At 43.7% G+C, this 26,753-nt stretch overlaps 4 protein-coding genes across 8 annotated transcripts in view; 3 read left to right on the top strand and 1 right to left on the bottom strand.

Moving 5' to 3' along the window:
- The window catches only part of LOC129860800 (FERM domain-containing protein 4B-like), a 29,300-nt gene extending 22,656 nt beyond the window's left edge, over window positions 1-6,644 (top strand). The window contains exons 15-23 of one of the 2 annotated variants that reach the window (XM_055931570.1): window positions 187-320; window positions 638-754; window positions 1,618-1,846; window positions 1,947-2,003; window positions 2,105-2,378; window positions 2,620-3,392; window positions 3,654-3,792; window positions 4,664-4,788; window positions 5,677-6,644. In XM_055931570.1, the coding sequence (XP_055787545.1) occupies window positions 187-320; window positions 638-754; window positions 1,618-1,846; window positions 1,947-2,003; window positions 2,105-2,378; window positions 2,620-3,392; window positions 3,654-3,792; window positions 4,664-4,766 (1,826 nt within the window). In that variant the 3' untranslated portion in view covers window positions 4,767-4,788; window positions 5,677-6,644. The remainder of the gene's footprint in view (window positions 1-186; window positions 321-637; window positions 755-1,617; window positions 1,847-1,946; window positions 2,004-2,104; window positions 2,379-2,619; window positions 3,393-3,653; window positions 3,793-4,663; window positions 4,789-5,676) is intronic. The other variant, XM_055931571.1, reaches the window with a different exon arrangement.
- A 633-nt stretch (window positions 6,645-7,277) lies between these two features.
- On the top strand, window positions 7,278-13,877 carry LOC129860802 (leiomodin-3-like). The gene is made up of 3 exons (XM_055931573.1): window positions 7,278-7,839; window positions 7,995-9,695; window positions 12,423-13,877. Exons 1-3 carry the CDS (start codon window positions 7,387-7,389, stop codon window positions 12,474-12,476), a joined length of 2,208 nt encoding a protein of 735 aa, XP_055787548.1. The 5' UTR covers window positions 7,278-7,386; the 3' UTR covers window positions 12,477-13,877.
- On the bottom strand, window positions 13,064-16,822 carry LOC129860812 (PRA1 family protein 3-like). The gene is made up of 3 exons (XM_055931598.1): window positions 16,513-16,822; window positions 15,310-15,527; window positions 13,064-14,505 (listed from the first exon to the last, which is right to left on the bottom strand). Exons 1-3 carry the CDS (start codon window positions 16,689-16,691, stop codon window positions 14,327-14,329), a joined length of 576 nt encoding a protein of 191 aa, XP_055787573.1. The 5' UTR covers window positions 16,692-16,822; the 3' UTR covers window positions 13,064-14,326.
- A 1,253-nt stretch (window positions 16,823-18,075) lies between these two features.
- On the top strand, window positions 18,076-26,753 carry LOC129860806 (NEDD8-activating enzyme E1 catalytic subunit-like). 4 transcript variants are annotated; one of them, XR_008760464.1, is made up of 17 exons: window positions 18,076-18,248; window positions 18,346-18,384; window positions 18,905-19,025; window positions 19,109-19,189; window positions 19,297-19,379; window positions 19,578-19,658; window positions 19,792-19,835; window positions 19,928-19,992; window positions 20,089-20,244; window positions 20,408-20,510; window positions 20,695-20,808; window positions 21,065-21,118; window positions 25,478-25,514; window positions 25,625-25,706; window positions 25,881-25,981; window positions 26,103-26,237; window positions 26,335-26,422. XR_008760464.1 is itself a non-coding variant. In XM_055931584.1 (17 exons), exons 1-17 carry the CDS (start codon window positions 18,229-18,231, stop codon window positions 26,421-26,423), a joined length of 1,389 nt encoding a protein of 462 aa, XP_055787559.1. In that variant the 5' UTR covers window positions 18,082-18,228; the 3' UTR covers window positions 26,424-26,753. The 4 variants fall into 4 exon arrangements, 3 of the variants coding, with proteins under 3 accessions (XP_055787559.1, XP_055787561.1, XP_055787560.1); XM_055931584.1 differs by having other exon boundaries at window positions 18,082-18,248; window positions 26,119-26,237; window positions 26,335-26,753; XM_055931586.1 differs by having other exon boundaries at window positions 18,082-18,248; window positions 18,346-18,416; window positions 26,119-26,237; window positions 26,335-26,753.

Raw genomic sequence — 26,753 nt, 5'->3', positions numbered from 1 at the left:
GGCCAGTATTCTGGTAGCTCAAAGTCTCTCTTTAGCTAAATGTTTCTCTTTTGAAATACCTGGATATGGAAAGGGATAGGACAAATCTACCCATATTTGTATGCACTTTGTGTTAGAAAATGTGCAATCAAAACAAGCAAATAGACCTAGGGTACATTTACAGTGTAAACAATGTCACCACTACAGGGTCTGCAGATTCAGCAGTGGACGAGGAGCAGAAAAAGGAGAAGATCTCTGAGCTAAAGAAGAAGGAACAAGAGATCCAAGATGTCTTGACCCAGAAAACAAAGGAGCTGAAGAAAATCTGCTTGAGAGAGGCGGTGAGCTAACTCTCATTGTTACTCGCTGTTTGTAGACAATTGCTTACATTGATTTTGCTCGTTACGAGCACCTGGAGGTGCTAAGCTGATACAGTTAAGGAATTCCTTTTCTTTGCAGCCAGGCTCATTCAGTAGAACACCAGTGAAACGACTATAAATTGCCTTAGTTTGGTCAGTTGAGACTATTGGAGTAAAACGCTCCGTGACTGTAAGAGCCTGTATGTGATCTCCAGGACCTTTAGTGAAGAGTGGGTCTGTTTTCTCCACTTGTTTGCTGTAAAGTTAAATGACCTGGATGCTTTGTTGTATGTTTTCAGGAGCTCACGGGCAAACTGCCCAAAGAGTATCCCCTGTCTGCAGGCGAGAGACCTCCTCAGGTCAGACGGCGAGTTGGCACAGCCTTCAAACTGGATGACCTCTTCCCATACAACGAGGTCTGTATTGAAACGGCACTGTTCAATATATGTATATATATTTAGCTAGTCTTGGCACCCAGAACCAAATCTCACGTGCACGATGGCCTTCTTAAGTTTACTGCAGTGGGCTAAATCAGGGTCACACAGAGTGTTTCTTCGTAGTCTTAAACAAATCTACTTTGAAACAAAAGTAAACAACCTCACACACATGGTTATGGGCTTAAATTAGATTTTGATTTGCTTTGGGGGGGAAAACAAGACACCTGTACCATGTCAGATATAGAGTTGAAATGTATTCAATTTTGAGTTTGGATCCAATATTACACTTTATATACATCATAGAAGACTGAAATATAACAGAATTGTCTGCGTTTAAAAAAAAAAAAAGTTTATATTGAAATTATTACAAATATTAATAACATTCACCCATGAGACCACTAGAGGGCGATTTGGTCATTCAACTGCAGGTAAATGATTATATATGTTTGTCACGAGAGACTAATATTTTGTAGAATATGACATGACATGAATTCCATGATTTCCTCATAGAGGGTTGTGAACCGGGTTGTTAGGATATTATTCTAAGCAGAGTAACATCTGTACCGTACACTGAAAGATTGTTTTTGTGTGATGAATGGAATGTGATTGGATTGCATTCATGTCCTGTCCTGTTTTGTATGGATCACGTGTTGATGAGTTGTCTTCTGTATTTCCCAATACGTACACAAACTACTGCAAAATATTACCTTGTTGTTATGGCTACATTGTGTTGTAATTTTCAATTGGATATGCATGTCAATTGCTCAGTTGAAATTGAAATGGATCTGCCGTTCTCTGCTGCAATATTGTCTATAATGATATATGTATACTCTGATCTGTAGGACCCTTATCTGAGGAACCTGGAGAGCAGGTTTGCTCTGCAGCGGAAGATCGTGGAAGCAGCTAAGAAACTGGCCTCGGAGGCAGATATCTGTAAGACGGTGAAGAGGAAGAGGAGGAGGAACTGTCAGGACGCCATGAGGAAACTGCAGCAGGTCGAGGATGAGATGAACAAGTACAGAATCAAGAAAGGCAAGAAGCCTACCCAAAGAGCCTCTGTGATTATCGCAGGTACTGGAGATAAAACTAGACACACACATTCCACTGTATGAGTTTATTGATTTGTACTATAATCTTTCATCTATAATGTGCTTTCGTCCTTCATCCCTAGATGAGCTTCTCCGTTCAGAGACTAGCTCGCTGTCAGACAGTCAGATTCTGGATGACGGTGAGTGGGACAAATTTCAGTCATACAGTAGCTCCATGACCTTTGTTGCAACAGTGCCTTTACCAATCCCATCTGACCATGAGTTTTGTCTCTTTGTCCAGATGACTCTGATGGTGCTCTGAGGCCCCGGTCACAGTCGGTGCAGTGCTCCCCTCAGGTCAGCCCTGCACGTTCTCTGGATCACCACCACAACAAGAGTCTCAGCAGGTTAGCAGCGTTTGACGGCCAGGATGCTTCACATCATTTTCACCCCAGAGAGGTGTCATCTGCACACAGCAGCCCCACCATAACGTTACCCAGATCTCCACGGGACCCACGCAGCATGCCCTCCACCCCCGTTATGACCCGCAACGCCTACAGCAGCAGCCATCTCAGGTGAGACCCCCCCTCTCAGACCAGCCTACCCAAACCTTTACCCGGTCACTACATCAGCAATACCTGCATCCAAACGTTGAACAGAAAACTATTGTAATCATAAGTATTTAGTACTGTATGCTATACATCTGGATTTCTTAACACTATTTGCTTGATAACCGTCTAACAACACGTTTATGTGACAATAACACATGTATGTTGTTTTTTTTATTAACGTTTTTTGAGTGTGTGACTTTTGCAGGTCGGATGGGAACTCCCAGTCCTTCAGGCACCGCAGTGGCAGTCTGGAGTCCCAGCAACGGATACTAAAAGATACCGACTCAGAGAAGCCAGTCTTCACCCTGTCCCCTGCCCGCAGGAGCAACAGCACAGAGGCCCTGGAGGACTGCTCCTCCTTCACCAGTCAGTCCAGCCTGGACTACCCAGGCAACCCCCACTACTGCACCTTGGACTCTCGAACCCGCAACCATCAGCTGCACAGGAGGGTGGAGGTCTATGGAAACACAGGCAGTATGCCTAATCTGGTCCAGAATCATATTGGCTGTAGTTATTTGTACGAGCCCCCAGCGCACTATGCACCGACTGCTTACTACGTGACAGGTTACCCCTGTCCAGACATGGAGCCCTACTCCAACGGTGCTTACGTGTATGAGAACGAGATGGAGGGCCACTACAATGTCAACCCTTCCTACCAAGTACACAATTATCACAGACACGAGCGCTACAGGACCTATAGTAGTGATCGAGCGGACAGCCTTGCTCAGAACCCATACGCCACCATGAGATTGCCCCGGACCAGACAGGGGCCCCGCAACGAGCCCTTGCAGAAGAACATGCAGAAGGCTCTGGTGGCTGAGCACCTGAGAGGCTGGTACCACCGCAGCGGTGGCCACAGAGAGGCAGGCAGGGGTCTGGCTGGGTATGACTATGACAACGGCTCTCAGCTCAGCCTGGGATACCAGACCATGCCAGCCCCCTTCAGCCACTCCAGCCGAACCACCTCCTACTCCTCAGGTAGGAATATATCCTGCTTCTCCTCATACTGCAACAGGTCACCTCAGAATAACATATTCTGTCTGTTCACCTTCAGTAACACAGAGGGACACGTTTTTTTCTGATCAATATAATGCATACATTCTTAACATACTGTATGACAATATATGCTGTATTGTTTGTTAGGGTTAGGGTTGAGGGTTAGTGTTGGACCCGGGATGTGGACATGAAACTAGGGTTAGGGTATCATTGTCTCAGACTAAAAAGTGTCTCTCTTTCTAGTTTCCTCATCAACCAGCACAGGAAACTGGCGCAGCCAGTTGGCTGTGGGTGTAACAGACTATGAGAACATGACAGAGTCACCACAGCACCCTCACCCAGGAGCCCATGGCAATTACAACCGCAGCCCCACCCATACCAGGTGATAACCAGTAACCTACCACAGCACCACACCTACATTTTCTAAACCATACAGGCTATTATAAACTGGGTGGTTTGAGCCCTGAATGCTGATTGGTTGACAGCCGTGGTATATCAAACCATTTATTTTTACTGCTCTAATTTTGTTGGTAACCAGTTTATAATAGTAATAAGGTAACTTGAGGGTTTATAGTATATGGCCAATATACAGTATCATGGCTAAGGGCTGCATCCAGGCACTCCATGTTGCGTCGTGCAGAAGAACTGCCCTTAGCCCTGGTATATTGGCCAATACCACACCCCCTCGGGCCTTACTGCTTAAATATAGAATTGACAACAGTATCACTAAGTATGGGAAATGAAGTGGTTCACTCAAGACTATGACCACTCTTATAATTGGCTGTCTGTCTGCTAATGTTTTCTCCTCCCCATACTCAATGGCAGGTACTCTTGTGGATGTCACCTCTGTTCACCCTCTGTGTGTGCCTGTCACGATATTGAGCCTCAGGACCTCCCTAGCATTGTCACCACTTGCCACTGTCCTTCCACTTGCTCTTACTCCTCCTGCATCCTCTACTCTTCTCCACCTTCCTCCTCCTGTTCCTCCAGCTCTTCTCATGATTGGACAGGTTATTTTGGCTGTCATAAAGTCATTTACAGAGATTCAAATGCTATCCTTATCTATGAACAGTCTTTGCTAGTAAGTGACATCATGTGGCAGCATGTTCAGTTTGTTTGGTCTGTTGGTGTGAAACTAAACCCCAATAATGAAGTAGTCTCAAATCAGTGTATATAAACTGGTGAACTTTTCACTTTCTTTCTATCTTTCTCTTCTTTCACTAACTGTCCGTCCTCAATCGTCATGTACATAGATTTCCCCCAGAATGCAATGTGTTGAAGAGGTCTGATACAATGCCAGTAGAGTCAGTAGAGGTGTTTGGTGCTGTGGCCAATAGCACTGAGGAAGACCATTAGGCAACTATTCAAACACAGAAGGGTGAGATGAGATGCAAATAGGCTGTCGTAGTGGTAATCAATTTCCATCAGTGCCACTGTTGTCAGTTTCCATCTGTGTCTCATCATTTGTCATGTTGATCAATATACTGAAGCTCATTTAGTGGCGTCCACCACAGGTTCAATCAAGGTGAAATCAATATGTAGACCATTCATTAAATGTACAGCCAGAGCAGTGGTAACACATACTGCCAAGGCCTAGATGGCCACATTCCACTCCATTCCAGATACTTATAGCTCATGAGTGGCCATGCCTTACACGGTTGACCAAAAGTTTTACCAAATGATCTTGGTCTTTAAGCAGGCTCACAAATTCAGCATGGATGCATGTGGAGAAAATGTTGTGTTCATTACATCCTATAGCTAGAAACCACACTTTCACAGTGTTTAGCTTCACATCCACAGTTAAAACACTTTCACAGTGTCTAGCGTCACATCCACAGTTAAAACACATCCACAGTTAAAACACTTTCACAGTGTCTAGCGTCACATCCACAGTTAAAACACCACGTCCTCCTCATAACTCATAGAACCAATAGTAGAGTTGACCTACTTTTGCTTGCCTCTCATTACTGTAAGTTGTGATCATATTAAGTGGAAAAATCTCATTTCAAATGTTACATTCCTATTTTATTGCATGGCATGCTTGACAAGACAGTAGCATGTTTGCTTTTGTTGAATAGTCTTCTTTCTAATGACATCATTTTTTCATAGTGTGTTTCCATGGTTTGTTGTGTTCCATTTTCATGCCTCTAGATAATAATCTCCAGCTGTTGCAGCATGCAGGGGGTTTCATGAAGTACTATGCTGTCCTACGGTATGGGAGACTTTATATTGACCTTGTTTGTTTGTTTTCATCTCTTCATTACAGAAGAGTATACATGGATGGAAATTATATGGGCATGCACTGAAGATAAGAGGACCAAAAGAATCACTGGCACAATGACCCCAACATTGGACGCACAGTTCTCTGGAAGGATACCAACTAACCTCTGGACATGCTGCATTATGACACTCTTGAATGACTCTCCCATGTGCCTTGGATTAGATGGAGATGGATATTATTCAGGAAGACATGGGATGTGGTGATGGCACAAATGAAAGGTTTTGGTGATCTGGGAAACCAGCTTCATCATTGTGAATATTGTGAAGGATCTACAAACAGCATTTCAAACCATGGGATACCTTTGACCCAAATATATTACCCTATTGTATTATGACAAAAATAAGTCTTTAAAAAAGTTATCATTGTCTTTATGATAATCAGTAAACTGTGTGTTAGGAGTGTATGAATAAGGAGTTAAAGCAGGATACCTCCAAAGTGTGGTGCCATACAGTACACACAGAGCACTATTTAGTGAGCTACTCATTATACATGTTGTAAATCAACTTGACTATCTTTGTAAAACATTTAGGTATACATTTTGGAGTTACTATTCACAAAGTGTGATAACAAAATAATAAACCAACCCTTCCTTACTGCAGTCTGTGCGTCCCAGGTTTGTCAGTCAATGGACTGATGCGCTTTCTCCTCTCCCAAGTATGAATCTGAATGTACATGTTGATATTGTTTAAAGATTATTCATAGTTTCCTTTTTGTGATCGTGTTAATGTGGTGTAAATTGCTTGCATGTGAACATAAACTTTTGATAAGCAGCTTTTTTGTATATTGTAAAAAGATATGCCTTAAAATAATGTTTCTTTATTGTTTTTCTTTATTGTCTTTCTCTACTCATTTGTACATTGTCCACATATTGTTAGGCTTTGTCATCTCCTACTCTAAGTGAAATATCTCCCATTTGGATTTGGGACATCAATAAAGAATCAGTGTGAGACACACAGCATGTGGTGTGACTTCTTTAGCCCTCAACAAGACTAGATTTCTCCATTGGTGTGGGGCAGGTAGCCTAGTGGTTAGTGTGTTGATCCAGTAACTGAGCTGACAAGGTAAAAAATATTTTGATGTGCCCTTAAGCAAGACACTTAACCCTAATTTGCTGTAAAACAACACATTGCACTGCACCTATCTGGTGTATGTGACAATAAAACATTATTATTCATTATTTTTTTACATTCCAAGTGAGTGTAGTGATCCCCTACACAAAATTTGATCTCTTCTGGTTTTACATCAGCTGTCAGTTGTTGTGCACCACTTCAGGGAGATATTATTACACTTTCCTGGAAGCTCTGGGGGATTGGGCGGAGCCCTGTGCGTAGTGGACCGTGGAATCCTTCCCAGTCCTGTAAAAAAACTGTCCACCTGTTCCTGTCGATCTCCCCCTTTTCCTGTCTCCCAATCAACTGCCATACTGAAAGATCATACAGCCTGTCCATCTGACTCAAGCTTCTGAAAAAAGAACATGTTAGTATGTCTCTCCTGGCCCTCCTGCACCATAAATATCTTCCATGAGGTCCTATGTGTTTAATTTTAGACTTTGCTTGGGGTGTGAGCAGACCATTTACCAGCTAGAGACAGAGCCAATAGCACTGTCCACTCAGCTCTAGAACTGTGTAGTCATCGTGGATATACTTTTTACCCTTTAGATTGAAAATAAACTCTTAAGACAAATACTATTCAAATATGTCCAGCCAAAGGGACCGAGACATGGAGGACATACATGAGGAAGACATTGATGAAGATGATATCCTAGCCAGCTTGTCTCCTGAGGAGCTTCAAGAACTCCAGAAAGAGATGGATGTTTTAGCTCCAGACGAGAGAGTACCGCTTGGTCAGAGACAGAATGACCAGAAGAAAGAGAAGCCATCCGCCGACTCTGATGAGGATGAAGACATTGATGAAGATGATATCCTGGCAAAATTGTCTCCTGAGGAGCTCAAAGAGCTCCAGAAAGAGATGGACGTTATAGCCCCGGATGAGAGGGTACCTGTGGGTCAGAGGCAGAAGAGCCAGACAGAGAAGGCGCCCACAGGTTCGTTTGACCACAGGGGCCTGGTGGATTATCTGTACTGGGAGAAGGAGTCCAAACGCATGCTGGAGGAGGAGAGGGTCCCCGTCACTCTACTGCCCAGTAAGGTAAGAAGCTACATAATCAATGGTCAATATATTGTCGCTATAGTCTTCAATATATCATACATCATAAAGTATACCACTGTATGTTCTACAAAGCAATGTTTATTAAATGATTGTACTACTTGTCTGAAAACTATGGAACTTGTACTACTCATCAGAAAACTATGGAAGAGGATGCTGAAAAGAAAGAAATCGCTGAAGACTTGGAGATTGTGTATGAGGTGGTAGAAGAAGTCATCGAGGTGGAAGCTACAGACGGTGTTGAAGGAGAGGAAGTGATAGAGGAGATTATAGAGGTAATGATTGTGGAGGAAGAGGATGTGAAGAAGGAGAAAGAGGAACAGGAGAAAAAGGACATACCCGTAAAAGATGAAAGGGTCATAGAAAAACATGAACATCCAGTGAATGAGCATCTAAAAGAGTCACCGGATGATAACAGCACTAACACTGTAAACACTACCAGTCCTCTGCAACCCCCACCAGAGTCCGCAGACATGAAAGAAAATGAAGAGATTGAGAGAACAGAGCAAAAGAGCACATCACAAATACCTGAGAAAGTAAAAAATAACACCACAGACGCTCCCGTTCCTGAAGAAATAGAGATGACTCCAGAGGAGAAGAGGGCCTGTTTTGTTCCAGAGAAAGAGGTGAGGGTAATTAACAAACTAAATATTCCAAAGCTGGCCCTTGGTGGGGGCCTTGGTGGCCTTGGTGGGGCCAAGAAGACATCAAGACCCTCAGGGAATGAGACAAACCTGGACACCACTCTGGATAAGATCTGCAACAACAACCCCAATATCACAGACGTAAACCTGAATAACATAGAAAACATTCCCAAAGAAATGCTAATAGAATACGTCAATGCCTTGAAGAAGAACAAACACGTCAAGACCTTCAGCATAGCCAACACAGGCGCAGACGAAAACATTGCCTTCACCCTGGCCAACATGCTGAGAGAGAACCGTAGCATCACCACACTGAACATAGAGTCTAACTTCATAACAGGGAAGGGCATTATTGCCATTATCCGCTGCCTACAGTTCAACGAGACGCTCACTGAGCTCCGCTTCCACAACCAGAGACACATGCTGGGCCACCACGCAGAGATGGAGGTGTCACGCCTGCTCAAGGCCAACAACACCCTCCTGAAGATGGGCTACCACTTTGAGCAGGCAGGCCCCAGAATGGTGGTAACCAACCTGCTGACCAGGAACCTGGACCGCCAGAGACAGCAGAGGAACGAGGAGCAGAGCAAACAGCAGCAGCAGCAGCAGAAAGAGGTGTTTGAGATGTACGAACGGGCTCTGAACCTGCCCCCAGGGCTGCTGGCGATGCTGGGCTATGTCCCTCCCGAAATCGCGGCCCTCATGCCGCAGCTTCCCAAGGGTCCCCAGGGTCCCATGGAACCCAAACCAGAGCCCTCCTCCAGATTACAGCAGAACAGCCTTCTACAGCAGCCGCAAAAGCAGCAGAACACTTCTCCACAGTATCAACACAAGCAGCTTAAACACATGCAGTGCAACCCCATTCCACAACAACCTCCCAGCACGGACTCCTCTGGTAACCTTCTGAAGGACATCCAGCTGAAGAGGACCCCCAAAAAGCGTGACCCTTTCCTGGACATAGACCTTAGGGAGGACAGGAGAGCAGAGAGGCCGAATGTCCAGCTCAGGAAGACATCAGGACAAACGAGGGACACAGGCGTTGATGAGATGGTAGAACTGAAGGCCACTCTGAAAGATGTGATGAAGACACTGAAGCCTGTCCCTCGGAGGCGGCAGCCGGCCAAGGTGGATGTGACGCCCCGCGATGAACTTCTTAATGAGATCAAAAAGAGCAACGTGGCCTATCTCAAAGCTGTGAGTACAACTGATGATTCTCAGATTAGCACAAGGTCACTTACAGTCATATTGTTAGGTAAATTTATTTTACCAGCAATCACATTGTTTAGTTAGATGTCAGAAGTTGGTGGATTTTTTTTTCAAGATGCATTGTGGAACTACCTTGAACTGGAGAGCACATACCGTCTAATCAAGCTTGTTAGCTTTAACCCATATTAGACACGCACTAGCAAATATGTAGACTAGATTAGTGTGAAATTAAAATTATTTAAGGGAGTGAACGTTAATTATAATACGGGGTTACATGGAGAATATCGGACCTTCTGAAATGTTTGGCCCTGCCTGAACGCTTAAAAAATAAAAGAAGTGACCCTCCCTTATACCCCAAATAATAATTAAAACAAAGTGGATAGCAGAGAACATGTCTACCAGAGCCTTAGCCTTATTCGAGTAAACATTACATGGAAACGTCCACATTTTTATAATGCACAGGGCTGAGAGCCAGAAGGTTGTGGGTTGATAGTCCACTGTGGCCGCACATGAGTAAGGGTGGATAGATAACCTTTATAGTAAAAGTATTGCATGAATCTCTGATCGTATTTGCAGGTTCGAGAAAATGTTTCCTTTTTTAAACATTTCCTGCAATTCTACGTAATTTTACATATTAGCAGAATTTTTTTAATACTACACAAATAAAGGCTAAGAATGGACAGAGAGACCTATGTGTTAATCTTATCATACTTTATTTCCCCAATGCCACAGTGTCTTGTTTGTAACAAAACTGTCCCTGTTTGCAAATCATTTAATCTGAGACATCATTAGGAATCTGAGAATGGTACTTTCAAAAGTTAGTCCTACCTTTCCACCCCAGACAGTAGTCCTACCTTTCCACCCCAGACAGTAGTCCTACCTTTCCACCCCAGACAGTAGTCCTACCTTTCCACCCCAGACAGTAGTCCTACCTTTCCACCCCAGACAGAGTAGGCCTACCTTTCCACCCCAGACAGAGTAGGCCTACCTTTCCACCCCAGACAGTAGTCCTACCTTTCCACCCCAGACAGTAGTCCTACCTTTCCACCCCAGACAGAGTAGGCCTACCTTTCCACCCCAGACAGAGTAGGCCTACCTTTCCACCCCAGACAGAGTAGGTCTACCTTTCCACCCCAGACAGAGTAGCCCTACCGACGCAGAAACATTTAAGCTTTAACTGCTGGCTACTCTTTTTCTGTGGCTTAACCCAACGAGAGAAGGTCACAAATGTCTGGGTTTACACATGTTATATTGTACAGAAAGTGAATAGCTTAATCAATGGATAGTGACAGAATTAGATTACTTCCCAAGCAAAGTCTGCTTCTGAATGTCAAAGAAGCTAAACAATGATATCCCCATATGCATTGGAGTCACATCTTTCCAGGGTATTTCACAGCACTGTTATAGATCACTTTATATAACCAGATCCATTTTATTTTCTTCAAAATCTTTTAATAAAAGATAAACCTATGGCATACCTTCTCATACCCTCTCAATTCAAGTCTTGGTTTTAACTGAACTGCCCTTCACTGATATGGAGGTAGGCTATTTAAAGAGTGCATGGTGGGTGGAGGAATTGACCTACAAATCTATGGACATAGCAGCCTATTGCCTAATTTTGTCTATCAAACAGATAGGCCTACCTTTTATTTTTTAAATAGGAAGAAATAGGCTCCAACACAAACCCTTCTTGTGGTTACTAAAGTCTAATTACAATGAAATGAATTATGCCTACGTTCAGCACCATGAGCTGTCCATTTCTAATTGATTTTGCCGCTGCTGATGCTTCAAGTTTCAGCACCACAATGTAAGTTGCTATGTGAGGTACTTGAATCTGGCTTATTGGGTGGTCAATAACTCTGATAAATAAATCACGGGCAAGAAACATTGTTTTTGATAAAATCAATTACAAAATCAATCATCTTAACTCCTTTTCAAACTGAACAGAACATAGGCTAGTCTTTTATTTTATTTAACCTTCATTTATACAGGTTTTTCTCATTGAGATAACATCTCTTTTCCAAGAGAGACCTGGTCCAATAGCAGCATGGGGAACAACGCAGCAGGGGGAACAAGTTTGCGCACAAGGAAGTACATTTTTGGGATTATCTCTAATCAAAAATTATTTTAGGAAGAAGCCTTTGACTCTCCTCGTGAACTGCCACCGTAGGCCTACACAGCGCAGCACACAAAAACGTTTTTGATCAGCAAGAGCAGAGCAGGCCGGGGCTCAGGGTTGGAATATCCATTGCAGTGTGTAATGCAGCCTAGTTGTATTTACACCACCCCAGCAGCTATTTTAGGAATGTAACTTTTCTCTGTGCTTCTATAGGCTATGTATCATCTGATTGAGACCGCACTATATAGCCTATTGGGGCACTTGATATTGTGCGCCCAGCAGAGAATTGGAGATGAGGGGCGGCATCGGTAACACATTGATATATAGCCTAATAAGCAACTAATTCTAAAACACTGAGAAATATATACATTTAATCAATTACAAATTACATAACTATCCCCTGGACTAGATGTATTTTTTTTTTTACCAAACCCTCCACTTGACTGAAATTCTAAAAGCAGGACCCTCCCCCATTTTCCACCAGGTAACTATTCTGTACATTTCCATCCATCCCTTATACCTGTGTGTATCCTCCACTCCTCCAATCAAATCTTTCTCACAGCTGTTTCTGTTTGTGTAATGTATTACTCCTACAGGTGCCACTCCCCAAAGAATTGGAATCAAGAGAAACCAGTCTCTTCAATCTCTGAGGAATCTACAATACCTTTATTTCTGTGTTTGTTTAACATGTTTAATCTCTTCATTAACAATAATATGCTTGCACTTGTAACACTAGTTTGCCTCATCAGGCAAAACACCTTTTGTTCCTTGAGGTTTGGAAGAACTAGTATGGTATTTGGATATGAGTCTACAGCTGGAAAATGCACCATGCAATGTGCATAGTATAAGTAGTCTCAATTAATAATTAAGTTTGTTTAGGTAAAATGAATTTACTTTGAACACTCCCAAATGAGTGTGGGCAAATCCATAATGCATCATCTACTGATGACAGGTCTTTCATCTACAGATTTTCAAAACCACTGGTGTCTGCTGTCCACTTTGCAATTGCAAACAGCTGAACCCCAAAATATAGAGTATAGGATTTGTCTTTTACTGTGTAAAACGCTGTGGGCCAGTGGTCCAGAAGCTAGATTTCAAATCAGACTTCTGTTTCATGGAACAGTCCATCTTAACAACTCATAATTCTAATGAGTATTGACATTAAAAATCAGTGTACAATCAAAATGTCTAATATTTCAATGGTTTCTTCATTAACATAGTTAAAAGACAATATGGATTCCTTAAATTAAGTTTTATTGTTATGGTGGAACACAGTGCTCTGCTTCCAAGTCTGTAGTTATGTTATCACTACTCATCAATAGAAATACTTACACACAAAAAAAAAAAACAGTTATAACATCGTTATAATAGAACCTTCTCTGAACTCATCTGTGAAACTGTAACCATAGTATTAGCGTGCACACCTTTTTCCTAAAAGCAATTTGGCTATGTCCGATACGAACTGTGATTCTCCTTAGTTCTTTGGAAGACTGCATCTGTGTCAGTCCTAAACACAAATAGCTCATAAAATCTTCATATTCATCTATTACTAATGGTGATCCCTGGAATTGGATAGGCTATTGACTATGGTGGATTTAGAATAAAATCTCAGATCTGCCGAGGGGAAATAATCAGAACTATTTAATAGTACAGAGGTAACATTCATGCATCGATTCTTTTTCCAGCAATACTTTGGTGCCTGACACTGTTTTTTGTAATGCAAACATTTGTTTTCTGCTGAATACACAAGTAGAGAAGATTCAATGAGACATGAAAGCAGAACGTAAACACATACACCATCATTACTTGAATTAATAAAGCTGCATTTGCCATTCATTTTCCCATATTGCATAGCCATGAGCTGATAATGTTCATCTCAAGCCCAACCCACAGGGTCTGAAGTAACAAGAGGGATATTATTGCTCCTTGTTAATATGCAGTCACTGGTCCAGTGAATAGAAGGGGAGCCCAGTAACACTAGTTCAGCATTAGGAGAGGAAATATAGAGTTTGTCTTCTGAGGTAGCAAATAAATTGATTCTGATTAAATTATTTGCTTTTTAATTTTTTTAATAATAAATCTAGAAGCTATGCTACTGAACACAATTGTTTTAACGTGCAATAGTTATTGCATTCTGGCATGCAGCTTTATATATATTGCAATTACATAATGACAACATGTGTATTGTGTTCCTCTGAACATTATTGGGCAAATATACAGAAACACTCATGCCTCATTTCATTGTGCCTTCCCCCAACATGTGATCCATACAGGACTGTACAAATCTTTCTGAAATGCTCTAAAGAAATCAGGTACTTTGACACAATGTATAAAAAAAAAAGTGTTCATTCAATATAACAAAATGGAGTGAGAATGACAAATGAAGGGAATGTGACAGCACTGACATTATGCGGGGTAAAAATCAACACTTGATTTTAGTGTTAACGGAAAAAGCAAACCATGTTGAATTGAATGAGGGTGCCATTTTGGCTCTCTCCCCTCACTCCTTGTTTAGCTTAGACTCCAGGAAGTCCTGTATCTTGTTGATCTTCTCCTCCTGTTGGTCTAGTAGATCCAGGATGATGCCCATTGGGGACTTCTTCATGCCCACTCCCTCGATCTTATTCTCCAGCCTGTTCTTCATGTTGCGCAGCCTCAGAGACGCATGAACCAGGATCACTACAGGGAAGAAAGGCTGGATTAGTTTCCTACCCACTCACGATGCGCTACTCTCAATTGAGATAGCATTTTCCGATGGAAACATGACGCGTGTGCCTTAATCTAAAATTATGCAGCTTCAACCGAGAAGGATAATTAGTTGCCAGGTATATGTGATGAAATACAATGCACACGCATGGTTAAGGAGAGGCATCTTTACTCCCCTCGTCAGAGATGCTGACTGCATGATGTAAGCCAGTAAATGTAGTCGAGTATTGTACAGACAGTACATAGCAACCAGTCAACACACGCAGGCAGCCATAGGACAGCCCTCTTGGGAAGGGCTCTATCACTGACTGACTGCCTCCTGATCCCCACCACAATGTGGCAGCTGTTGCCTGCACTCCGTTTCTCAGAACCACCAATTACCCTGCACATTGTGTTCTGTAATGTGCATTTCAGAATCCAGCAGTTAATCTAGACTATTTATTTCCAAAACAATGTTCTTTAAAGTTTAACTGGGCGTTTTCTTAAGGTGGAGAACCACACGCATTCCACATATTGAACCCATACAATGAGTCAGAATGAGTGGTTGAAAAAACTGTTTGCTCCTCCTCCTGTGACTAATCCTCCACATTTGCACCATATTCCAATGGAGGTTGTCACTGGAAAAAGGCCTGAAAGCTAGGCTAAATCTATGCTAGTTACTGTGTGAATTGTGCGACTAACAAAAATCAAACATTAAGGGTCAGATTCTTCAGACACAGATAAAGCCTCTGTTTCCAAGAAACTGTCCCCAAGAGTGTGGAATATACTGAGACTCACACAGCAAGGGAAAAGTAATTCCAAAGATGAAGACCATCACTCCACCACATAGTGACAGCAGGAAGTAGCTCGTTCCCATGACAGCAATGACAAACAGGGTGGGGTTTTTCTTCTTGAAGTTCTTGATGAAATTCTTGTTCTCTCCTGCCCACACTGAAACCATGAAGACCAGAGAAACCACTGCTCCGCCCAGAAACATGCCAAGAGGGTTCAGAAATCTACACAGATGGGAAACACATTACACAAAACATCTACATCCACTCAAATTCTGTATGGCAATGCAAAACAATTAATCGGGCATCTGTAAAACACAATAAAAGCAACGAGCAGCACAACCTGGTGGCTGGAACAAGAGCAACACCTTTCCTTTATTTGCCATTTTCAAAAATAATCTTGAGTTTTCAAACTATCGTAGCTGCAATTAGGACACATACAAAACTGCTCCTCGGGTATTATCAGTAGACTTCTACATGGAGTGTGTGGTTGAGATAAGGATCCAACTGCTTGGACAACTTTCAGCATTAATGTGTTAAATAGGCTGAAAACTATTATACGAATATATTTAGAAAACATTGGAAACTCATCTGTCAAATGGTTATTTCAAAATATTTAAAAAAAGGTACTCAAATGACAATTTGTAGATACATTGGTTACAGCACAGGTGTCAAACTCATTCCACGGAGGGCCAAGTGTCTGCGGGTTTTCGCCCCTCCCTTGTACTTGATTGATGAATTAACATCACTAATTAGTTAGGAACTCCCCACACCTGGTTGTCTAGGGCTTTATTGAAAGGAAAAACCTGCAGACACTAGGCCCTCCGTGGAATGAGTTTGACACCCCTGGGTTACAAGCAGGCCTAAACCACCGAACGTTAGTAATTATGTTCACCGTTCACACAGTTGCAGGTAGCTGATTCATGAAAAGTGGAGCAAATAGCTACATTTGTTTTTAGCAGGCCAGCTAGTACCAGACTCCATTCCAATTCCATCACATGATGATGACTGCATCTCTTATTTCGTCGTTGCAGTTGTGAGGAGAATAGGAAAAGATAGGGAAATCTTGCTCACTGTTATAAATAAAATGCCCATGCATGACAATTACGTAGCCATAACTTGGTGTGAATCAGACTGCAGACAAATCAAATAAGATAGCTAGTAGCTGGGTGGAAAATGCTAGCAAGCTCGCGCTGTCATGCTGACTTACCCCACGACCAGGAAAACCACGATGGCCACTGCGAAGTAATTCGTCTGATAGTATAACAAGTTGCTGATCACCCTGTTGTTCCATTTAGCTAAATCTCCGAAATCGGGTTTAGCAAAACGATCAGCTCCTGGGAAGAAGTCGTCCCATGGTCTGAGCGGTGCAAGCTCCATTCTTGCCATCTCCGAGTTCACTGCTCGGATATGTTTTAACAGATCAGCTGAACAGTAATACCAAAGAGACTAGCTACCAAAGTAATTTATAGGATGGGCTCGGGCAGAGAGGAAGAGGCGAAGCGAGAGGGTTTACTTCGCCACATCTGTTAACGAAAATAAGACCACGAATTGGGGATGTTTTTTTAAATGGAGGTTAATACGAGTGTCACATTTGGTCAACCAAAACGTGAGGCTTATTATCGAATATAAGTTTCGTAATGGTTAGGTTCAGTGGTGTAGTGGAGGGTATACACACTTTTCCGTGGGCACTAATACGTACCAGTGTAGTGTAGGTATACTCCATTTCAATTAATAAGGCTGATGGAACAGATCAGAATGTTTAGTTTATATTTTGGATAAAATATTATTTAACATTTTAGGCGCAGCTATGTACAGACAGCTGTAGACCTTCGCGTGAACGTTCCAGAATTCCATTTGCAGTAAAACGCCGTTCTAAAATGGGCAGAGATGGAAATATCCGTCAGAAATTTAGGAAGAGGGGTGATTGAAATATGCAACGACTATCATGGGTTGCTAATATGGCTGCTAGACAATGATAGAAAGTTAAAAGAAAATCAATAGAACAGGAGAAAAGCATATGAGTAAGTCTTTATAAAAAATAATTGTCGTGGAGGGATTTTGGCTATAGTCTACTTTCAAAAGTAAGGTAAGACAAGCCTCATAATGAAGTAAAACGTTCAGGTTTCAAACAATTAAGGAATATAAAACAATAGCTATGTTAATGATAGGCCTCCCCGTATTCTGGTAGATGGAAAGGTTTCCCCAAAAACCTTCTCAATTAAAAGTTAACTAGCTACAAAGTAGACTACCTGTCAGAATTATATTATGATGATTTGATTCAATCCAGTAGCCATTTTCTTTGCAAACCCATACACTACACTGCTAATCAAATGAAATTGAATTAGAATTGAGAGTGGAAAAATCTAAAACCTGTGAATTTAACATTTATCTGTTTCTATGGTAGACTTACTATTACTGTAGCCTACTTGCACAGTACAGGTTGGACTGACTGTTAAAGACCAATATGGGATTTATCAATTTAGGTAATTATGTCACTTTTCTCTTTTAGTTTTGTAAACCACCAGGACAGCCTTTCCATCGGGGGGGGGACTTGTACCTGTTCTTTACACGTGTATCCGCCCTCTCGTTAGCTAGAATGGTCCCACCTGGTCTTGCCTGCTTTCCATCTTTGAGGACATGTATTTCCATTGTTAGAGCAGTCACTCGACTATCTTGTCAATATAATAGAACATCTTTGGGTTGGCTCGAGTTCTTGTTGTCGTCAGTTTAGCTTCTCGCGAGAGTAAGACTAGTGCAGTAATGTTGATGGCAATCACAATTGCGCTGTGCTGCACATAATGCGCAGAACATCCTTCATGTACAGTCATTGCAAATCCCTGTGAATTTTGGGCACATATGCTAACGCAGGTTTGATTTTCGTGAATATATAGTACAGTCAGTGAGGACATGGAACCTTGAAAGTATGGCGGATGCTGAGGAGCCGTAAGTACAACAAAATTATATTTATTGTCGCTAGCTGAGAGAATCGACATTATGCTGCTGTTAAGCATTGAACCTTCTTTTATTCTCTCCTCTTTAGGGAGAAGAAAAGAAGGAAAATAGAGGAGCTGACTGAGATGTTAGTGACGAAATGCTTGAAACTGGCAGCAGGTTTGAGTTGCAGTTAGTTAGTGAGCTACCTAACTAAGTTAGCCTGTTAGCATGGAGTGTGGAAATCCATTGATTCAACAATTTCACACAGTTAGCTATGGAAATTGGGCTAATTCGAGTAGACAACTAGCTAATTCTAAGAACCAGGCACATGAACATGCTTAGTCGAAGTGTTCCCAATTCAACATCAAAGAGAACCAGTTTACCTTAGCTAATATGGTATCTAGCTAGTTAGCTAATATGATTGGTAGCTAACGTTAGTTAGCAGCAGCATCCGCTGTCTGAATTTTCACATATAGAATGATTGATTAACGTTAGCTATTCTAGGGAAATCATCCTGATGTTAATTGACATGCTACAGACCTATATTTATCTACGTAGCTAGCCATCTATTTTTGACTCACCATCACACTTGTGATAAAGGTTTGAGTGATTGCTGGTTGATATGTGCAGCAGAGGATCTTGTGTTCGGTGTTTTCTGTGTGCAGAATGGCTGTAGATGGAGGACATGGAGATAGTGGAGACTGGGATGGCCGATGGAACCATGTGAAGAAGTTCCTGGAAAGACCCGGCCCATTCACTCATCCTGACTTTGAGCCAAGCATTGAGGTAAGGAATCAGATAATAACATTGCTTTTCTCTATCCCCTAAATAAAAGGTATTCTCCACACCAACTCTGATATTCCTTTCAGTCTCTTGGGTTCTTATTGGAGACATGCAAAATCCTGGTCATTGGAGCTGGAGGACTTGGATGTGAGCTGCTCAAAAATCTGGTATGAGAAAGAATGTCCAGCTTCCAGGTGCAAATGCATGAAAGGGTTTTGTTATCTTGTTCTATTTCTGCTCAGTATCTTAATGTGTGGTTTTTGTTCTGATCTAGGCTCTGTCAGGTTTTCGTCACATTCATGTTGTTGACATGGATACCATCGATATCTCCAACCTCAACAGGCAGTTCCTGTTCAGGTTTGGCTCGCCTTTCGCACCTTCTCCCATGGCCCTTACTCTATCAATAACAACCTTTGTTTCTTCTATCAAAAGAGAACACACTAAGTGAAAGTGTCTTTAAAAGTTTACTTTTCAACACACACCTCAATCAATCAAATGTATTTATAAAGCCATTTTTACATCAGATGTCAGTGCTCACCTCTATACCTTGTTTAGGCCCAAAGATGTTGGACGGCCAAAAGCAGATGTGGCTGCTGACTTTGTCAATAATCGCATCCCTGGATGTAAAGTCGTCTCGTATCCTTTGCGACTGACGTGTAGAATACCGGAGTGTAGGCTTACCCCGTACAAATGACTGCATTACTAAGCTTGAGCATGTGAAGGACTAGAAGTATGTTCTATTCTTTTTCTTAATTCATATTCTGCTTAGACACTTCAACAAAATACAAGACTTTGATGAATCTTTCTACAGACGTAAGTGCAAACTTTGTTTACTTTATGGAGTTTTCTAAAAACACTTGTACTTAACAATGGTGCTGACACGCTTTTTTAAATTGTATTTGTAGAATTCCACATTATTGTTTGTGGATTAGATTCGATCATCGCCAGGCGTTGGATGAATGGCATGCTGGTATGTATGTCTTAATATGAACTATAGGCTATGTGGATTGTGTGTATCTATGTAAAATGTCAGATCACCCCAGTTACCCGATCACCCGATTTACAGATATCCCTTTTGAGCTACAAGGATGGTGTTCTGGACCCCAGTTCCATCATCCCCCTCATTGACGGTGGGACGGAGGGTTTCAAAGGCAATGCTAGGGTCATTCTGCCTGGCATGACCGCGTGCATCGACTGCACTCTGGCGCTTTACCCACCACAGGTGCTACAAGCTCTCTCAGACCTGCCAATTATAATATTTATAGTGTACTGCTTCAGTAGCCCACTACTTTGTAAAGTTGGACAGTGATTTGTGTACTGCAGCCATTTTGTGTTACTTATCAGTAACTGCTTTGGTGTATGTGTTGTATTATTTTCGTCCCTAGATTAATTTCCCCATGTGCACCATTGCGTCTATGCCGCGGTTGCCAGAGCATTGCGTTGAGTATGTCAGAATGCTACAGTGGCCCAAAGACGAGCCTTTTGGAGGTACGTCCATGAATAACACTTCTCATTGTCTATCACCTCTTGATTGCAATCAAAAAGGGCAACAAATGATTGTTGTATTGCTCACTGTACCCTTAGGTGGCCATAATCCCTTCATACCACTCATTAAGATCAACATAATACCTATTATAACAGATAATGACACAGGCTCTTGTCTGTCACTCAGAGGGTGTTGGTTTGGATGGGGATAACCCTGAGCACATCCAGTGGGTGTTCCAGAGGGCCCACGAGAGAGCTGCTGACTACAACATCACAGGAGTCACATACAGACTAACACAAGGTGAGGAGCACCATACTGTAACAACCTGTCCGGCAGAGATGGTAAAACTCTTATGCTATATCAGCTTTTGGCTATACATACTATATAGTACAAGCAACATTTGGGTTCTGTTCTATTTTAAATGAGGATGAAAAAAAGCAGTGTAGGCCTTCTAAGTTGAAATTGTATTAACCCGAACTCCCCCACTTACAAGTATTGGTTGTAAAAATCTGGGAACAGTGTGGTTAGATTTCTTTTTCACATGGTTTTGCCTCAGGCGTTGTGAAGAGGATCATCCCTGCTGTCGCGTCAACTAATGCTGTAATAGCTGGTAGGAAACCCTTTCTGACTGTCATTGTGTTACGTTTCACTATATTGGTATCACTGCGGCGGAGGGATATATCTGAGGTGAGGATTTACAGATTACTACTGTGTACACCTCTCACGGCTGGGGTCCGCCGCTATATACAGACCCCCATGGCCGCGACACGTCTTTCATTTTCTCGGCGGACGTCCGTATGGTTTGAGGTACAAACTTTCTGAAGTTCGCTTGGTAAGTCACTGGTAAGTGTGTAATATCTTGCGTGGAAGTATACTCACTGGCTGTTTGCAGCCTGCAGCAGCTGTCCATATGGCCAGCCCCTCCTGAGTTCTCCACTCGCTGCGTGCGGTTGATCTGTATCTTCCGCCCGTGGTTTGTTGTACTTGTGTTTCGTTAGCGTTACACTGCGACTCCGTGTGCCTCCATTAGTACGATGGCTCTTGCTGCCACAAACTAATAATTATTAGTTATTATTATTAGTTTATTATTATAATTATTTTTTTTAAATTAAAAATACATTACCTGGTTGTTTTTTTGTTTTGTCTGCCTGCTTTTCCCACACAGGTCTTCCCTGTTTTTTGCAGAGGTACTGGGTAATTTATCCCTCACCGGGTTCCTATTCTTCAAGTGGGTCACGACATAAGCTCTCCCAGGGTGTCGGACCCCTGCTCTGTGGCCTTGTTGGCTTGGCTGAGCTTATGGCTTCCCTTTGTGTGATGGTGGCACCCCCTGGGGATCCACATACCTTGTTTATGCACTGACCTGGGTTTGAGAGGGCGTTGGAGCGCCGTACTGGATGTATGTTTTGTGTGGTGTTTGCAGAACGCCTGCGCCTCGCGTGAGTGGGTCGGCCAGACTTGGGCTCCGGACGAGCTCCCTCAGGAGTGATGCGCCAGCGAGCTGTTATTCCCTCTACTAGGCCCAGTACCCCTCCCAGGATGCGTGCCTGGAGCCACCGCAGGCAGAGCCCATCTGCTGCCAGTCATGGACAGGGGCAGGAGTCGGACCGCTGGGACCACCTTGGAACGGAGGGCGCATGCCCTGCGTCAGGAGGTTGATAGCTTCAATGGCGACGACAACTGTTCCCTGTTGGCCAGTGATTGCATCATCCCCCAAGAACAGCCTAGCACTGTTCACCACCGTGAGCGGGGCTACCGAGCTGACAGGCCATCAGAAGCCGGCAGCAGGGCTTCAGCGGCTCAAGAGGCTATGAGGAGCCTACTCACTCGGGTAGCCACTGCATTGGACATCAAACTGGTGGACAGTGATGACTCTCCATCTGTCCCCATCCCTGCTGAGTTCCACAAGGCCTTGCAGGACAGCTGGGCCTCTGCCAGGGGGCGCTTCCGACTCACAGCAGAGACTGGACCATGGAGTTATGCTGCGGGTGCAGTGTCACTCGACCTCTGGGAGTACCCGACCATGGACACCATGATACCACCACGTGGTGCTTCGGGTGACGGCTGCACCCGAAGCACCACCGTCACCGCCAGCGGCGGGTGACCGCACAGTGCCTCAGGGCATTGTTGAGGTGGCTCTGTCGCTCCGTTCTCTCAGGTGGGGTGGAGATGCTGAGGGTGTGCCGCCGGGAGCTGGCCAGCACAGACGCCTCCCAGTTCGGCTGGGGGGGGTGTGACCAACGGCTGTTGGCCAGTGGCTGTTGGCCAGTGGCTGTTGGCTACCCCCTTGGAGCGGCAGGCACATCAATACACTAGAGCTCCGAGCTGTACTGCTGGCCCTGTGATCTTTCCTTCCACATCTGAAAGGAAGACATGTCCTTGTGAGAAAGGTGGCTTACATCAACCATCAGGGTGGACTGAGGTCCCACCGCCTCCATCTTATGGCACGGGAGCTCCTTCTCTGGGCTCAGGGATGTATAGCGTCTCTATGTACAGCGCACATACCTGGCATCCTGAATGTGACAGCGGATATGCTCTCGAGGGAGGGCCCGCCACCTTGGGACTGGAGCCTACATCCCCAGGTGGTGCAGCACCTGTGGGACAAGTTTGGGAGGGTGCAGGTGGACCTGTTTGCCTCCTTGGACAATGCACACTGCCCCCTGTGGTACTCCATGTCGGATCCACCAGGGCCTCTGGGGTTGGATGCTCTGGCTCACAATTGGCCAGGGCTGGAGCTTTACGTATTCCCCCTTTTCCCCTGATCCAGGCTGTGCTGGACAGGAACATCATCTGCTGCTGGTGGCCCCATACTGGCCCAGACAACCTTGGTTAAGCCTTCTCCTGTCCCTGTTGTCTGGGACACCTTGGCAACTGCCCCTGAGACCCGACTGTCTCAGGCCGGGGGAACTCTGTGGCATCCGTGACCGCACCGCCTCAGTCTTTGGGCCTAGCCGCAGAACGGCACCAATGGTTGATGTTAGGACTACAGGAGGGCTTAATGAACCATCCAGAGCACAAGGGCACCGACTACAACCGCGGCATACCAGTTGCGCTGGCGGTTGTTCTGCTCTTGATGCACTGGTATTGAGGTTGTGTCCGAGTCATGTGGGGTGCAGTATGTCCTCCAATACCTGCAGTCTCACTTGGATGAGGGCTTGGCAGTCTCTACACTGAGAGGGTATTTGGCCGCTATATCTGCCTGCCATGTGAGGTAGATGGACAGGCCAGTGGGGTGCCATCCCTAAGTCTCCAGGTTTATGAAGGGGGTTCGTCGCCTGCGTCCAGCTAGGACCCACTCAATGGCAAGCTGGGATCTGGATGTGGTCTTGGCTTTGGCTAAGCTGCCTTTCGAACCATTGGAGTTTGCCTCCATGAAACACCTCTCTATGAAGGTGGCTTTCTTGGTAGCATTTACTTCCATGAAGAGGGTGGGTGAGCTCCATGCTCTGTCGGTAAGTTCTGAGTGCTACCGGATGGACCCCGGTGGGAGGAGTATATCTCTCTGCCCCAACCCTTCATTTCTTCCAAAGGTTCTATCAGACAGGCATGTGAACATCGCTTTTATCCTGTCTGCTTACAACCCCCCGGCAGTGGTGGGGAAGTTTGGGCCTCCCTCCGGCATGATGTTGCCTGTGCAGTTACTAGCTGCTTATGTGGAGCGGACACGGTCAGTGAGAACAACAGACCAGCTCTTTGTCTGCTATGGTGAGAGAGTCCTGCGGGCTGGGCTATCAAAGCAGAGGTACTCTCACAGGATCGTGGACATGATTATAACAGCATACCGCCTTGCTGGCAGGCCAGTGCTGGGATCTGTGGTGGCACATTCAGCGCAAGGTGTGGCTGCGTCCTTGGCTCTACTGAGAGGAGTGCCCCTCGCTGATATCTGTGCTGCGGCCAGCTGGGCTTCCACTTGGACCGTTGCTAGGTACTATCGGGTAAATGTGGCACCCCCCTCTGCGGTTGATTCAGCGGTCCTGGGCGTCGCCTCCTCTTCCGGGGACTTTTTTAAAATTATTTTTTTTAACCTTTATTTAACCAGGTAGGCCAGTTAAGAACAAGTTCTCATTTACAACTGCGACCTGGCCAAGATAAAAGCAAAGCAGTGTGACAAACAACAACCCAGAGTTACGCATGGAATAAACAAACGTATAGTCAATAACACAATAGAAAAAAAGTCTATAGACAGTGTGTGCAAATAGCGTAAGGAGGTAAGGCAATAAATAGGCCATAGTAGCGAAGTAATTACTATTTAGCAAATTAAAACTGGAGTGATAGATGTGCAAGTAGAAATACTGGTGTGCAAAAAAGTAAATAAAAACAATATGGGGATGAGGTGGGTAGATTGGATGGGCTATTTACAGATGGCTGTGTACAGCTGCAGCGATAGCTGATGTTTAAAGTTAGTGAGGGAGAAACGTCTCCAACTTCAGCGATTTTTGCAATTCGTTCCAATTATTGTGCCGGGACCCCCCCTTCCACATTGACGGCCCCTGCATCTCGGTCCCACGCTGGGATTTCGCCACTGGCTGGCCAAGTCCATCTAGCACTGACTAAATCTGGTACAGGTATACCAATATATTGGAGTGATCCAGTTTAGTGAAACATAACCGTGGTTACATACATAACCTTCGTTATGTGAGCTATATGGATCGCTCCAATCCCCTACGGTGCTAGAGGCGCTTCAAAAATGATGTAGAGAACGTGTGTCGTGGCCATGGGGTCTATATATAGGGGCGGACCCCAGCCGTGACACAGGTGTACACGGGAGTAAATCTGTAAATTCTCACCTCAGATGTATCCCTCCGCCGCAGAGTGATACCAATATATTGGAGTGATCCATTTAGCTCACATAACCCTGGTTACATACGTAAGCTTCGTTTTCTCTTGATGGATCCCAACTTGATTACAAGTAGCTACTTTTGTACATTTCAAGTAGTGTAACTTATTTCACTTTTTTGTTGCTCTGTAGCTGCCTGCTCCACTGAAGTTTTTAAAATGGCTTCAAGGTTAGTACTGTGAATTAATCATTCTGTTTTCACATGATGCACTCACTGTAGAGAAAAGGTCAGTTTCATACCAGGTATCAAATTAAAAGTACTTTTCTGTGACTTTGCAGCGCTTATATTCCACTGAATAATTATCTGGTATTTAATGATGTGGACGGACTGTACACCTACACCTTCGAGGCAGAGCGAAAGGTTAGTAATGTCTCAGAGTACCCAGATGAGTATCTTTAATGGCTATATATTTGCCCATTTTATTAAGGAGAACTGTACCAATGTTACTGACAGTGCTATTGACACAAGGCTGTAAGGGGGTGGCGTGATGTCAGAAGCTACTTTGTGTCTTCATGCTCTTGTTTTGTCTGACAGGAGAACTGCTCAGCTTGTAGCCAGGTGCCCCAGGATCTACAGTTCCCACCCTCTGCCAAGCTACAGGAGGTCCTGGAGTACCTGACTGAGAACGCCTCCCTGTGAGTACATCTGCTAGTAACCAGATTGACTGACTGATATTGATGTGTCATGTCTTAATACAGGAGAGGCAGTTTTTTTTATCGTTACTGAAAAGTGTAATTGTGAAGTTGGCATTGTTAGCATTCATCTTTTCCAGACAAATGAAGTCCCCAGCCATCACAGCAACCCTGGAAGGGAAAAATAAGACACTATATTTACAGACTGTAGCTTCAATTGAAGAAAGAACTAGACCAAACCTTTGCAAAACCTTGAAAGGTAAGATGTTTTTTTCTTCAAATATGTGCTTGGTAGACTATATAAACATATGTGTTTGTTTTGGCCATCTTGTACATGTAATGTTGTGGTGTTGCAGAACTGGGATTGTCTGATGGACAGGAACTAGCAGTGGCAGATATCACCACACCTCAGACTGTCCTCTTCAAGCTGAAACTCACCTCTTAATCCGTCAAAGTACACATACAGAATCTATCAAGACATTTGACAACCTTTGGGGAAAGTGATACAGCATGGTATTGTTATAATATATTTGAGACTGATAATGTATGTAAGATCCATTTTCTCTCGTATTGGCCCATTATGGCGGGTAGTGTGGAAGGTCAACAACTTTATCATTACAGTGTAATCAGTCAGAACGTTTTCCTTAACAATTATGTTTTACTTATTGTTTGCTCCAAATGACTGTCTTCTTTCCCCCATTCAAAATAACAGTAATTTCTCCTTATATACATAATAATAACAACTGTGCTGCAATAAAGTGTTTTGTTAATGAAA

This window comes from Salvelinus fontinalis, chromosome 8 (genome assembly GCF_029448725.1).
Source record: "Salvelinus fontinalis isolate EN_2023a chromosome 8, ASM2944872v1, whole genome shotgun sequence".
In the NCBI taxonomy this organism is placed as follows: domain Eukaryota; kingdom Metazoa; phylum Chordata; class Actinopteri; order Salmoniformes; family Salmonidae; genus Salvelinus; species Salvelinus fontinalis.
Note: the sequence above shows the minus strand (reverse complement) of the source record. Positions and strands in the feature narration are given on the sequence as shown.